The sequence below is a fragment of the Prionailurus viverrinus genome, chromosome F2 (genome assembly GCF_022837055.1).
Source record: "Prionailurus viverrinus isolate Anna chromosome F2, UM_Priviv_1.0, whole genome shotgun sequence".
Classification (NCBI taxonomy): domain Eukaryota; kingdom Metazoa; phylum Chordata; class Mammalia; order Carnivora; family Felidae; genus Prionailurus; species Prionailurus viverrinus.
This window is the reverse complement of record NC_062578.1, coordinates 10,331,791-10,346,729: the sequence shown is the minus strand read 5'-3', so window position 1 is coordinate 10,346,729 and position 14,939 is coordinate 10,331,791. Positions and strand designations below refer to the sequence as shown.

The following is a 14,939-nucleotide window of genomic DNA, read 5'->3' as shown; positions in this document are numbered from 1 at the left end:
CTGACTTCGGCTCAGGTCATGCTCTCACGGGTTGTGAGTTCGAGCCCCACGTCGGGCTCTGTGCTGACAGCTCAGAGCCTGGAGCCTGCTTCGGAATCTTGTGTCTCCCTCTCTCTCCGCCCCTCCCCCACTCACACTCTGTCTCTCTCTCTCAAAAATAAATAAAAACGTTAAAAAAAAAAAAAAAGGACACTTGCCTGTAGTCCATGGGCATTCACCTTAGAATGCTCCCTCCCTGTAAAGGAAGCTTTCACACTATTCTTACTTTCTAAATTTATACTGTAATAAACTTTCTCCTGCTGCTCATTTTGTGTCCACCTCTTCACTCTTCGAAGCAGCGAGACCACAAATCCCAGGTATTGAGGTAAAACACCCTGCAACACCAAGAGTTCAGGGAAGTTGAAGGTAGAAAGGTGACCAAGGAACATGGTGACTTGACATTTCAGCCGAATGATGGAAACAGAAGTCCTGTTGGAACAGATCGAAGGGAGTCCAAGGAGAGAAAATGCAGGCAGCACATAGGGACAGATGTCTCCAGAAGTTCTGCTAAGAATGGGGAGGTAGAGGAAACAAAAGGACCGTGTTTTGAAAACTATTTCTATTTGGGTGGGCATGATTCAAAAGGGAGGGAGAAATAGCCAAAGCAAGGGAGAGAAAGGGACTAGAGACAAAGCACAATTATGAAAGCGAAGTTGCTGAGAAGGAAGAAGTTGGTCTTTCAAAGGAGCAAATATACCTCAAAACAGCAGTAAGGAAAGCGCAGGAGCAGATGCCAGAAGGATCTGGAGGTGGAAGGGGGCTCAGGAAACTGCCACCCCAGTTCTCTCAATTCTCCACCAACATACACTCTGTGACGGCAGAAGCATCCATCTTCTGAGCCCTCGTTCTAGAAAATCCTTTTGAGTGACTTTCTCCCCCTCCTCTTGTCAAAGATAAAGCTGGGGAAGTGAAGAATTACAAAGGGTTAATCAGTGTAAAGGCAGTATCTGTATCTGCTACCTGGCAATTATCTTCCCAGACTGGGAGACAGAAGCCTGATCCTTCCTGATGATTACATTTCAAAGGAATGGCTTTCAAGTCCTTGAGAAAGGCATTCCTGAGTTGTAGGAGGTACATGTTTGTCCATCTCAGAGGTTCAGAGAGAGAATTCAGAATTGGAACCTCTTTTTAGTAAATGCTCTAAGAAACAGCAGTCAGGGGTTCATGTCAGGTGTTGGCTAGAACATGAAATTCTATCAGCAGCCTTGAGCTTTCTCAGACGGGGACGTTAGAGGAGGCTAGGGTCATCCCAGGTGTGAGGTCTTGAGCTGTTAGAAACAATGCTAGTGTTGGTTTAGGTCTTTTAACGTGGGTGAGGGTGTGGAGAAAATCATTTGTGCTGAGAGTCTGTAGTCTTTATGGGGCACGGTTGAGGCCTAATTGACAAAGAAGTTCAAAGAGGCCTGGCTAAAGTTCGGTCAAGGAGAAATTGCTTGTCACTCTGCCTACCAGAATCACATTATCCTTTAATGTTTAATGCGTATTTATTTTTCTTTATTTATTTATTTACTTAGGAGAGAGAGAGAGAGAGCACAGGCTGAGTAGGGGCAGAGAGAGGCAGACACAGCATCTGAAGCAGGCTCTAGGTTCTGAGCTGTCACCGCAGAGCCCGAGGCGGGGCTTGAACCCACAAACCAGGAGAGCATGACCTGAGCTTAAGTCGGCGCTTAACAGACGGAGCCATCCAGATGCCCCATCCTTTAACGTTTAAAAGAAGAAAACGTGCATGCTGTTTTCTTGCCTTTTTCCAGTCAAAAGTGGTACCTCATAATACCTATAACTCTTAATATGTATTGTGTACTTCTCATATAGAAAGCTATCACGTTGTGCCTCTTTGCAGTTATATCATCCTGTTTCATCGTGGATCTACTCCTGTATTTGTCTTGGCCACCCGACTAAATCACAGTTTCCTAGAGGTATACTGGGGCTAACGCCTCTGACACGTTTGTGCAGTTACAGGTTCTGTGTAGTACTTGGTCACACGGAAGGGACTCAGTGCAAGTTACAGGGTATCCGCACACCCTCACTCCTTCCCAAGCGCTTGTAATGAGTGCCCCCTTTATGCATATCATTTTTCCAATGCTGCTGGGATCAAGTTCAGTAAGATCCAGCCCTGGCTTTTATTCCTGGTTCTCCATCTTACCTTCAGAGATGTCCTGCCACATCCTAGCGAGCTGACATACTCATTTACCCTGAAGCTTTTAAAAATCTAACTCTGCAGAACCAGATCTGTAAGATAATACATACGTGTTACCATATATACAGTTTAGAAGTTTGTTATTCTAGAAATCCTTTACAGTCACAGAGTCATGCTCAGGATATATGAAGGAGTCGTAAACACAGTGAGATACTACTCACTCCCACTAGGACATAGCTATAATCAAGAAGTCAGATAATAACAAGTGCCAGGAGGAATGTGAAGAAATTAGAACCCTTGTACCCTGCTGGTGGAAACGTAAAATGGTGCAGCCATTTTAGAAAACAGTTTGGCAGTTTCTCAAGTGTTTAAACGTCGAGTTCCACGACCCAGCAATTCCACTCCTAGGCATGTAGTCAGTAGAAATGAAAACATCCGTCCGTGCAAAAACTTGTACAAGAATGTTCTTAGAAGCATTATTGGTAACTGCCAAATGATGAATGGATTCACAAAATGGGGTACGTCCGTACGCTAGGATCTATCTCTCCAGCAATAAAAAAGAATAAAGTACAGATACATGAATGAATCTGAAAAACATTCATGCTAAGTGAAAGAAGCCAGACATAAAAGGCTACATAACGTACGGTTGCATTTATATGAAATGTTGGGGATAGGCAAGTTCATAGACACAGAAAAGTTGATCAGTGCTTGCTTATGCTGGGCTTCGAGGACGTGGGGGTGATAACCGAAGGGTACTGGGGCGAGGGGGGGGGAGTTCTGCATATCTGCGACCGTGGTAAAAATCACCGAATGGTACACTTTAAATGGGTGAACTGCTTGCTGTGTGAGTTCTAGCTCAACAAAGCCGTTAGAAAAAGAGAGAAAGAGAAGTCATGCGACCAAGCATTTCAACTACCAAGAGATCGAGAGCCCCAAACGGTGTTTTTTGGAGTCTCGGTGGCCAGCAACGTGGGGGCAGTCCACGGGCAAGCTTCCGTTTTCACGCGTGCAACATTCAAAACGGGGCTGTGCAGCGGGTGACAGAGCGGGGAACGTTCGGCGCGTAAGCACAGACCGCAGGCTGGCCCCGGTCCTTCCCCCGTACCCGGCGGCCAGGGTGTCGGGCGCCTCGGGTCAGCGCGCGCCCCTCCTCCGGCCTGAGTCACGGCGCCGCGGGAGTCCCCACGCGAACATGCTCCGCTGAGCGCGGCCCGGACGCCGCGGGCCCTGGGGCGCAGCGTCGGGCGGTGGGGCGCCCAGCGGCGCCGCCGCGCGCGAAGCCAGGCCCCCCAGCCGCACTCCCCTCCCGGCCGGGACCTCGCGGGCCGGCTCGCGGGGCCCGCCTCCCAGGCGCGTCCCGGACTCCTCGCGGACTGCAGCGGCGCCCGAGCCGTGCGTCCTCGCGCGCCGGCGCCCTGCCCTCCCTCCATGGCGTTTATCCGGAAGAAGCGGCGGGAGCAGCAGCTGCAGCTCTACTCCAAGGAGAGGTGAGCGCCGGCCCCGGCCTGCGGGCGGAGGTGGGGAGGGCCGGAGCCAGGGAGGGCCGGAGCCGGGGTCGGAGGCCGGGAGAGGGGGGCGGGGGGGGGCCCGCTCGGGGGGCGGGAGCCGGGTTTCCGGCCGGGCCCCGAGAGGTCGGACCCGGTGTGGGGACCCGGCACAAAGGCCGGGGCCCGGAGCATGCCGGGCGCTCGGGCGGGGGCCGCGGCCGGAGCCCGGGAGCCGGGTCGGGGCCGGGGTCGCGTCCCGGTCCGGTAGCGAGCCGGGCGCAGGTGGGGCCACGCGGCTCACCCGGAAGAGGCCGCGAGGGTCCCGGTGCGGACTCCCTCGCGGGCCCCGGCCCGGGACGCGAGCCCTGGCGTTCTCCGGAGGGGTGCGGCTGTAGGTGCGCGGGCCGGCGGCCTCCCCTGTCCCCCCCGGGTCACCGGCGCCGGGTCCGGGCACTGCGTGGGCGCCGCAGGGGCGTTCCGCCAGGGCTGCCCTCCGCGGTCGGCGACCACCCCGCCTGCGCCGGGACGGACCTGGATGCCACGCTTTATTGCGCCTTTTTTTGTCGACTTCTTCAGACGGAAGGCCAAGGCAAGGGCCTGCCCGGCTCCCTGCCCTGCCGGGCCGCGAGGTGGGCCGCAAGAAAGGCCTTATTCTGCGAAAAGCCAAGGGCCACCCCACAAACGTGTTGTACCGAGCAATGGGTCTCATTACATACAAGACAAGTGCATTGGAAGGCTTTGCATTCAGACGCGAGGTGAGGCACAGCAGTCATTATCCCCAGATCCCAGTAGGGATTTGGGGTCCCGCGAGCTCAATCAAATGATCTCTGAGCAGCAGCACCCGTTTAGTTTCTGATTCTCCGCCTCCAAGGGAAGTCATTTCTAAAAAGGTCACTTCTGCCCTAAGTAAATTACTGGTGAGCGAAATAGCTTGCTGAATTTCGGGTCTGTGGTCTCAGGTGTCAAAAGGAACTGGGAACGAATTATTTTACGGTTGTTATTTTGATCGTGAGAATAAGTTATCTAGAAGTTCTGCTAGCCTGTCACGTTGTTGTGTGATCGGCAGTGGAAGGAAACAAGAATTTTCCTTTACCTTTGAAGGTCTTCCAGCTGGGCTAAATGCAGTTTGCATACGACAAATGAACAGGAGAAAAGCAAAGTTTTATGACTTGTCCGCAGAGGCCCAATATTAGAGACCTAAAGAAATGACCAAGGCAGGCAGTTCTTTTCCGTTCAAAGAGACAATACATTTGTGAGGAATTGACAGGATAAAGAAAACAGGTGTTTGGGAGCTTTAATTAGTAGGGAATTCAAGGCAGAATTTAGGCTGAGGTAATAGATAAGGGGGGGAAAAATAAGGTTTGTTTCTACAGCTTTCTTGGCTTTAAAGACCCTATCTGTGGTGATAAAGATGTCTTTTTGTTTCTTAGTAGGGAGGGTATTTCTCATTTGGAAGATACTGTTCCTGATTTCAGGCGGGAGGAGGGTCTGAGTGTCCCTGCATTGGCTATTTCTTAAGTAACTTTTATGTAAAATATGCCGCAGGGGCACGTTTTGGGACAGCCTGCCCTTGGCCTCTACAGTGGACACCAACAAAGCAGATTATACATGGAAATACAGGTGGAGACTTTAAGGTTTGCGTGATCTTGCAACATCCACACCTGTTTTATAGGTGTTGATTTGATCCGTTTTGTCCAAACATTCATATCCTTTTCTAATCTATAATGTTGGCCTGGCCAGGATATCTGTAGGTTGAAATTTCATTCCCCACTGTAGAGAAGAAGATAAGATGTATCAAAAAAACATATCTCGGATATGGCTTTCAAGAATGTTTCTGGTTTTGTGATTAGCCTTTTATCCACAGAAACACCTTTTTTTTTTTTTTTTAAATGTTTGTTTATTTTTGAGAGAGGGAGAGAGAGAGACAGAGTGTGAGCCGGTGAGGGGCAGAGAGAGAGGGAGACACAGAATCCAAAGCAGGCTGTGGGCTCTGAGCTGTCAGCACAGAACCCAATGTGGGGCTCGAACTCACAAACCATGAGATCATGATCTGAGCCAAATTCGGATGCTTAACCGATTGAGCCACGCAGGCATCCCCGGAAACGCTTGTTTTTTAAATAATGACTGGACCCTAAATAAAGTAACTCATACTTGTAGAGGCTCTTCTGACTTCATTTATAATGCTTGTTTCATTCGGAAGGAGCTTGAGTGGAGTTTCTTTGTTCTGTACCAACACCGTTAAGAATTGGGGGTATTCTGTATTAAATAGATGGATGTTCGAATTTGCATTGTAAGAACTTAGAAACACTTGAATTGCCATCATGTTCTCTGATCAAAGAGTTATTTGTAACAATTCTGTGGCCTCTTTCATAAGAGGAAAACCTGTTTTCTTTAGATTTGTCAGTTCATTCAATAGCTGTAATTTTTGCTTAATTTGCTTAGTTTATACAGCTCTACAATGTCGCACAAATCTTAAAGTCTGCACTTGCCGTATCAGGAATCTGAAGACGTTGTCGCCATATATCTTAGAGTTATTTGGATTTTACTTGCTGACTGCCCACGTTTTTTAATACTCTGCTTTCCGACTTTGCAACCTTGGGCTGATGAGTGGACTTTAACCCCAAAGGTGTCCGTAGAGTACCAGTTGAATGAAAGGAATCTGTCTCACAAGCAGATGTAGGCTAGAACCACACAGTCTCTATAAATCTTAGAATTCACTCTGAAAGACAAGGCGATTTATTTTAAAGCAACTTCATTTCCGGGGTGCCTGGGTGGCTCGGTCGGTTGAGCATCCCGACTCTTAGTTTCGGCTCAGGTCATGATCTCAGGGTTCCTGAGATCCAGCCCTGTGTTGGGCTGTGTGCCAACGATGCAGAGCCTGCTTGGGATTCTTTCTCTCCCTCTCTATCTGCCCTACCCCTGCTCGCTCTCTCTCAAAATAAATAAACTTTAAAAAGCAAACTTTATTTCTGCACAGATTTTTCCTAGCTCATCCCTTTGTGGCAATAAACACCAATTAGCACAGTGATTGATGTAGGCCATTTGCTCAAGCATACCCAAGAGAACTGTTTCTTTCCTTGGGACTCCTTCGGAGGTGACCCTTAATAAAAGGCCTCACCTCTCATGCTGCTTTAGAAATTTTAGATTTCTACCACTACCCAGTAATAACCTCAGAAAAGGAGAAACCTGAAGTTAGCATTTATTTCTTTTAGTATTAAATTGATGCTGCTGCATTTAGAGTAAGTGATATTTCTACAAAGATAGAAGCAGAGAGCGGTTGGGAGATTCTTGGTGGCTGAGACCAAAGCGGAGGCAGAAGAAATGGAGAAAAGTGTATGGATTTTACACTTAGGAGATGTTCTTAGGAGGTGGAATTGACAGGTCTTGGTGTGGTAGATTTCATGTAGGAGGCAACGGAGAAAGAATCCCAGCTAGAGTTGTCAAATAACATACAGGATGCCCAGTTAAATGAATTTCAGATGAATAATGAAAAATCTTTTAGTGCAAGTATGTCCCATGCAATATTTGCTACATACTTATATTAATTTTTTTGTAATTTGTCTGAAATTCAGATTTAACTAGGTATCCTGTATTTTTGTTTGCTCAGCCCGGCAGTCCTCCTCTCAGGTTTCTGGCTTGACCAGCTGTACAGTAGTACCATTTATTAGTCATGTTTGTAAAGAATGCTTTGGGAATTTTCGGTAGTGTATCAGAAAATGAAGAGTATCCTGGTTAAGATTTAGATGCCAGGAACTATATTGATTTTACTGGTTTTTAAAAATGTGTTGTCGGGGTGCCTGGCTGGCTTAGTCGATTAAGCGTCCGACTTCAGCTCAGGTCATGATCTCACGATTGGTGGGTTTGAGCCCAGCATCAGGCTCTGTGCTGACAGCTCGGAGCCTGGAGCCTGTTTCAGATTCTGTGTCTCCTTCTGTCTGTGCCCCTCCCCTGCTTGCGCTCTGTCTCTCTCTCAAAAATAAATAAACATTAATGGGAGGCCTGGGTGGCTCAGTCGGTTGTGTTTGACTGTTCGTTTTAGTTCAGGTCATGATCTCGCAGGTTTGTGAGTTTGAGCCCCACATCGGACTCCGTTAGTGACAGTGCGGAGCCTGCTTGGGATTCTCTCTCTCCTCTTCTTTCTCTGCCCGTCCCTGCTCACTCTCTCTGTCTCTCTCTCAAAAATAAATAAACTTAAAATAAATGAAATAAACATTAAAAATGTTAATTAAAAAATGTGCTGTTTAGGTCTTAATGAAGATCAGTGGAAAACATTTTTAAAAGACAACTCGTGTCTTTCTTTGGAGTTGTTGGAAATAACGCGTACAGTGGGTTAGCAGATGAGGATATTTTACAAACTGCTGCATTTAAGAGTTTTATATTTTAAGATTTAGGAGTAGGCTAACTGTTAAATATTTTTATCTTCACATCTAGAGTGGTATGATGGAAGAATAGCTATTTTTCTGGGGTGATAAGGAAATTTAGATAACCTGAGGCATACTCTATTGGGGAGTCAAATTTTTCTCTAAGGTTGTACAGCAAATTACTTAGCTGTAGCTTACAAGCTGTCATTCTAGGATAAAACGTTAGTGATCGTGAATTCTATATTGGGCACACATGTTTCATTAATACTTTTACAGACACTTCTTTGAATTCATCTTTGCCTCAAACATTCCATGTGTGTTTAATTCTCTTGGTTATGCTGATAACCAGATTTCTTGGCTGATATTAAATATCTTCTACTTCAAGTGTTATCAGTTGATTCTGTATTTATTATGCTAATGATGCTGGTTGAGAGGGCCAGGTGTCTTGCTGTACTCCTGTTTATTCTTTCATTTCCGAGACTGAGCATCCCATTCTTTCAGTATCTCAATTGGGATGTGCCCGGTGTTGAATTTGGAGACTTAACTGCGGAATCAGCAGTTAGAAGGCTGAAGGGTTGAAGGAAATCTGCCTGTGACTCAGAAATAGGGTGTGTTTTTCTCACATAAAAGCAAACAAAAAAACAGTGGGAGAAAAAATAAATGCTGTAAATATTTTGAGTAATTTAGAATTTACCTTGGCTTTACCCAAACTACATTACTAGCCCTTCACCTTATGCCCTTATTGCTGTCTGACATTAATTTCCTCCAAAATGGCTACCATTTAAGAAGACACAAGAGAATGCTCATACATTTTGAGTGGATTTGCTCTATGATTTTCATTAAGGAAAAAAAGTTTTTTTAGATGTTTATTTATTTTTGAGAGAGAGAGAGAGAGAGAGGCAGAGAGAGGGGGGGACAGAGGATCCAAAGCTGGCTCTGCACTAACAGCAGTGAACCCGATGCAGGGCTTGAACTCATGAACCATGAGATCATTACCTTAGCCAAAGTTGGACGCTCAAACTCACCTAGCTTCGTAGGCACCCCAAGAAAATCTTTTTTAATTTTGTTTTAATGTTTATTTAATTTTGAGAAAACAGAGTGTGAGCAGAGGAGGGGCAGAGAGAGAGGGAGACACAGAATCTGAAGCAGGCTCCAGGCTCTGAGCTGTCAGCACAGAGCCTGACGCGGGGCTCGAACTCACAGATCGTGAGATCATGACCTGAGCCGATGTCGGACGCCCAACCGACTGAGCCACCCAGGTGCCCCCCCAGGAAATTTTTTTTAATGTGATATAAAATGGGTATGGCCATTTAATGAATTCATTGCTTGTTTTATTTTCCTATATACCATTGTGATTTCATCTTTTACCCATCAGACATGTAAAATTGTGATTTAACATTTATAACTCAAAAGATTTTGAAAATTATTTTGTTTTTTATTTTTAATTTGTGTTTAGTGAGTAAGGTCTGTATAATACTAATGCTTTGAAATTATTATGACTTAGATTATAGTCGTTCTTCACAAACTGATGTGAGGTTGAAAATAGATGTACATTAATATTGGTATAATATCTATATATCTGTTATGTTAATCTTGTTAATTGTGTTTAGATCTTCTTTTTCCTTAATGAATTTTTTTTGATTGACTAGAGAGATGCTTCATGATGCAAACTTTGACTAATATTTCCATCAATTTTTGCTTATATTTTCAGGGGTTGTTATTAAGTATGTAAGTTTAAAATTGCTATCTTACAAAATTGAATCTTTAGTCAATATATGATGACTTCTTCTAGGAATGTTTTTTTTTTCTGTTTGTTTGATATTAATATAACTCTATCAGTTTTGTTTGGGTTATTTGCATTATATGGAATTTTTCTTTTTTTTACTTTGAACTTTTCTGTGTCCTTAGGTTTTAGACGTATTTTTTACAAATAGCTTTATAGTTGGATTCTTTAATAATTCACTTTTTAATAATTTTTGTCTTGAAAGATTAATTTAGTCCATTTATATTTATTATTGTACAGATATATTTGGATTTATTTTTATTTATTTTGTTCTTTAATTTTTTCTTATTTTTCCTTCATTTGGATTAAGACTCTGTTCTCTTTCATCTTTCCTGAAGAATATGGTAACTTATATATTCTGTTTCTGTTTTTCTAGAGCTTACCTTGAAATTTTAACATTTATATTTAGCTTAAGATCTGAAGCTAATCATTCTCTTACCATCCCACCCCCCTCCCCACCACCTTCCTAACAATATATGGACCTTGGAATACTTCTGTCCCATCCAAATTATAGTCTCTTATTGTCTAGTATTTTCAGTCTGTATTTTAAACCTATAAATTAGATTTTACAATTGTCTAGTTTATGTTTATATAGTTTTACATGCATGTTTACCATTGTCTTAGTTCAGCATTCCTTCTTGCCTATCATATCTTCCATGTAGAATTATTTTCTTTTTCCTGAAGAATATCCTTTAGAAGTTCCCCTAATGGTACTAAACTCTTCTTGTCTGTCTGAACATGTGCTTATGTTCTTGTTTTGGAAATCAGTTTTGCTAAATGTATACTTTTGGCCCTTGAACAAAAGGGGGTTTGGGACACCAACCCCCTGCGCAATCAAAAATCTATGACAAAATCTTTGACTCTCCCAAAACTTAACTATTAGATAGCCTACTTTTGACTGGAAGCCTCACCAATAATAAACAATTGATTAACACGTATTTTGTGTATCATATGTATTATATACTGTATCCTTACAATAACATAAACTAGAGAAGAAATGTCATTAAGAAAATTATAAGGAAGACAAAATACATCTACAATACTGTGGTATATGTATTGAAAAAAATCCACATGTAAGTGGGTCAGCACAGTTCAAACCCATGTTGTTTGGGGGTCAACTGTAATTTTCTCAGCATTTTGAAGATTGCGCAAACGAAGGGAGATATCCAGGGAATATGCACCTGACTTGCTGAAGCATTTTTTGGTGGAGGGGATCTCAGCTCCCAAACTAAGAGAAAAGTGTGCCTTGCCCCAAGGTACAGCTCTTAGCTACCTGGTAAGATCAGGCTTCAGACTCCAGGAGAAACCTGGACCCCATGGAATGACCAGGAGCCAGGAAACAGTAGAGCTGTGTTGTGATGGAGACTTGACTCACCATCCAGCTCAGCGTTTGTGGCTATGCATTGGACTCGCCCCTTGTCTGACCTGACTGGGGCTGTTAAGCCTTGCACTTGAGCCCATATGATATGGCAGGATAGGGACAGGATTTGTTGTATTTGTGCCCATGGTTAAGGAACCACCAGCACTTTCCCTGGCATAATTAAGAAGCCTTGCGTTTGTCTGGACTGTTTGCCTTTGACATAGAAGCATAGTGGGTTTGTGTGGAGCTTTGCAGGAGGCTACTTTTTATTCTAGAGGAGACCAGCCTGCCACAAACCCCTATCATTTTTTTAAAAACAATTTTTAATGTTTGTTTATTTTTGAGAGAGAGAGAGAGAGAGACGGACTGTGAGTGAGGGAGGGGTATAGAGGGGGGAGACACAGAATCTGAAGCAGGCTCCAGGCTCCAGGCTGTCAGCACAGAGTCCAACGCGGGGCTCGAACTCAGGAACTGTGAGATCATGACCTGAGCCGAAGTTGGTCGCTTAACTGACTGGGCCACCCAGGCACCCCACAACCCCCTATCATTTAAGTCTGATTGTTCTTTGTAACATTGATTGTTCTCTGTCTTTTCTTTGGCTGCTTTTAAGATCTCCTCTTTGTAGTGCTTTGCTGTTTGTCTGTATAAAAATTTCTTTTTATTCACCTGTCCTGATTGGTATTTCAAAAGCTGAAACAGTTTTAGAAAATTTGGAGCCAGGCCTTCAGCTCTTAGAATATTACTTTTATTTCTCGTAAAGTCTCTTTAATATGTATTTTTCTGTGCTGCCTTGTGGACTCTTTAAATCTATCTTACAATTTACATTTTTTTCTCTAGTTGCCTAATTTGCTGTCTATATCATTAGCTTGTTCTAATTTCAATTATTTTTAAATTTCTAGTTTTTTGGGGGGTCATTTATAACTGCCTGATCAGTTTTGATAAAAGTCTGTTTCTTTGTTATACTTTTGATGTCCTTCTGTTTCTTTAAACTTCTCTATTGGAGTGCTTAGATACAGGAAATAAGCTATCTGTAGCTTATACAGGTTTGATTGAATAGTCTGTTGCTTGTATTGAGCCTCATTCAGTAATTTTGTTCCTTATTTTATGATTTTTTTGATTGTGTCTTCTTGTTCCTTGGAAGCTTCTTCTTGGGAGTTCTTGCAGACCTGGATTTAAGGTGGAGTTTTCTAGAAAGTATTTGCGTTCATTTCTGCCTGGGGTGCTGGGAGAGACCACACTGGTTTGTCTGGAGTTTTATTGGGCTAAATAAGTAGTGTGAATTCTAGCCCCAGATGTGTATCAAGACAGGTTGGTGGTTTCACATTCTCAAGGAAGACTGACTTTGTCCCCAGCCCAGCCAGAGCCTGGGTCCTACCATCTCCCTCTGGGGAAGGGTGGGAGGTGGTTTTTATTTCCATCCTTCAAGGGTATTAACTTTAGGGATTCTAGCTTTCTCTACCCCTGTCCCCCTTCCCACTGTCCCCTCAGGACACAGGACATATAAGTGCAGGCTCTCTAATACTCAGAGTTGGGCAAACACCCAGGGGAAAAGACTGCTCCAATGCCTGCTAACTTCTCTCTTCTGAAGCTTTTCCTCACTTTCCCATCACCTCAGCCAAGCATTTGAAAAGAGATTTCAGTAATTGATCCAGCAATTTTAGAGGCTCTGTACTGAGATTGTTTCTCTGGACGTGTAATCTGCCATAATGTCTGAAATGGGATTCCAGCTGATTTGTGTAAGCCCGGGTTTATTTAGTAAATCTATAAACCCGTTGGTTAAGAAGAGGCTTGAGGTAATCTAATTTGTCTCCCTCCCCTCAATTTTATAGTAAAGTGATTTGACTAAAAGTCTAATGGCCAAGTCACGGCTGAACTAGGGCTAGAAAAGATACTGTCCTATCCAAGCCCATCTCCTGTGCCACCACAGCGTCCTGTTCTGTTTTAAAGTGAGGTCTACTTATTTTTATGGTATCTCAGAAATGTAGAATGACTGAGGAATGATCGAAGCCTGATGTACGTGGCTGTTGGTTAGCATCTGTTGTCCTCGGGGTAATCCACGGGCTGGTGGCATCAGCACTGCCTCAGAGCTCCTTGGGAAACGCGCGGTCTCAGGCTGTGCCCCAGATCTCTCGCATCTGAACCTGCACTTTAACGTGATCCCCAGATGATCGCACACACATTCACGTTGGAGAAGCACTGTTCTAGAGAACAGTAATTAAGTATTCCTCTTTTTCTTTTCTTTTCTTTTTTTTTTTTTTTTTTTTTTTTTTGGTTTCTTTGAACTATGCTTCTCTACAGTTTAGGGAGTGCTCATGGAGCATCCTCCCTTGATGAGGAAATTGAAAGTCTTCGAGAGCGTAGGTGATAGTTTTGCCATTTGTTCTCGAAGGTAGTTGAGACTTGAGAGCAGAAGTGACTGGCTTTACGGATGGTCAATGAAAGGGATTTCGATATCTGAACCATCTTGTCCAGGAAGTAACTGCATCTCACAAAGTCAGAGGAGAATGTAATTTCCTAGAGTCTGGCCAAGGGCTAGAGTTTTAAACTGACTCCCAAGGGAAGGATCACAAGGGCAGATGAAATGATGATACTGGTTACACTAGAGGACAGCAGGTGGGAGATGAAATGCTACTCCAAGGAAGAAGGGGCAGTAATTTACATGAGAAAACAATGGGTTCAAGACCTAGAAATAACATTTAGTCACACAGATGTCTCTGTGCAATCGTGTGGACCATGAATGATAAAATGAGTCAAATTTTATTACAGAAGATGATTAATGGTGTGTCTTCGATGGTGCTGAAGCTTGGCAGGACAGGACTCCACATTGGAAACTAGTGCTGAAAAGCTGCAGAGCTATACAAAAGGAAAGACCTGTCAGGAAGTGAGGCAGTGCACCCGAATGTCAAGAAGTACAACTGCAGGGGAATGCATGACCAGAGGGGGGAAACACCCAGGGAACTTAGTGGAAAGAGGAGCGGAGATCATTGCATTCACTTGTTATAAGGCACCTGAGTGAGTGGAAAAAAATGGCGGATGTGTACCTCATGTAGATTGAAAACAGGAAATAGCACCCAGAAAATGACAAGAGACCTTACTTAGTCGATGCTTAGTGAGATACAGTTATTGCTTCTTGAGTTTCCTTGTTGAAATGTTGATTTATCTTAAGACAGAGAGCTTGAAAACTATGAAATTCTGAATATTAAAGAGAAATTACTTAATTAAGTAGCAGTGCTGGAAACCTTCAGGAAAAGCAGTCCATAGCAAGTTATTTGTTGTTGAAGCCCAGGGTCGGGATCAAGAAGGATTCTGTCATACATAGAATCTAGACTTTTAGAAGACAGATACTGAAAGTTTCAATGAAGAAAAAAAAGATAGACATTTTTACTGGACTGTTCTGGAATGGATATTGATCCAGAAAGTTGTGAAACTGTCAAAAATAAAATTCAGAACATTCAGGCCAAATGGTCTTTGGTAAAGAGTTACAGAAAATCAGACAAACAACTAAACATAGGATGGTTGTACAGGTAGTGTTCCTCTGAGCTTTAATTTTTTTTAAAAAAATGTTTATTTTTGAGAGAGAGACACTGCACAAGCCGGGGCAGGGGAGAGAGAGAGGGAGAAACAGAATCCCAAGCAGGCTCCAGGCTCTGAGCTGTCAGCACAGGGCCTGATGTGGGGCTCGAACTGCGAGCTCATGACCTGAGGTGAAGTCAGATGCTTAATCGACTGAGCCACCCAGGCTCCTCTGAGCTTTTATATATATATAATATAT

At 43.8% G+C, this 14,939-nt stretch overlaps 1 protein-coding gene across 1 annotated transcript in view; it reads left to right on the top strand.

Moving 5' to 3' along the window:
- The first annotated feature begins 3,485 nt into the window (after positions 1-3,485).
- Positions 3,486-14,939, top strand: part of NSMAF (neutral sphingomyelinase activation associated factor) — a 62,092-nt gene continuing 50,638 nt past the window's right edge. Inside the window, exon 1 of the mRNA XM_047841707.1 lies at positions 3,486-3,663. Within this exon, the coding sequence (XP_047697663.1) occupies positions 3,605-3,663 (59 nt within the window). The 5' untranslated portion in view covers positions 3,486-3,604. The remainder of the gene's footprint in view (positions 3,664-14,939) is intronic.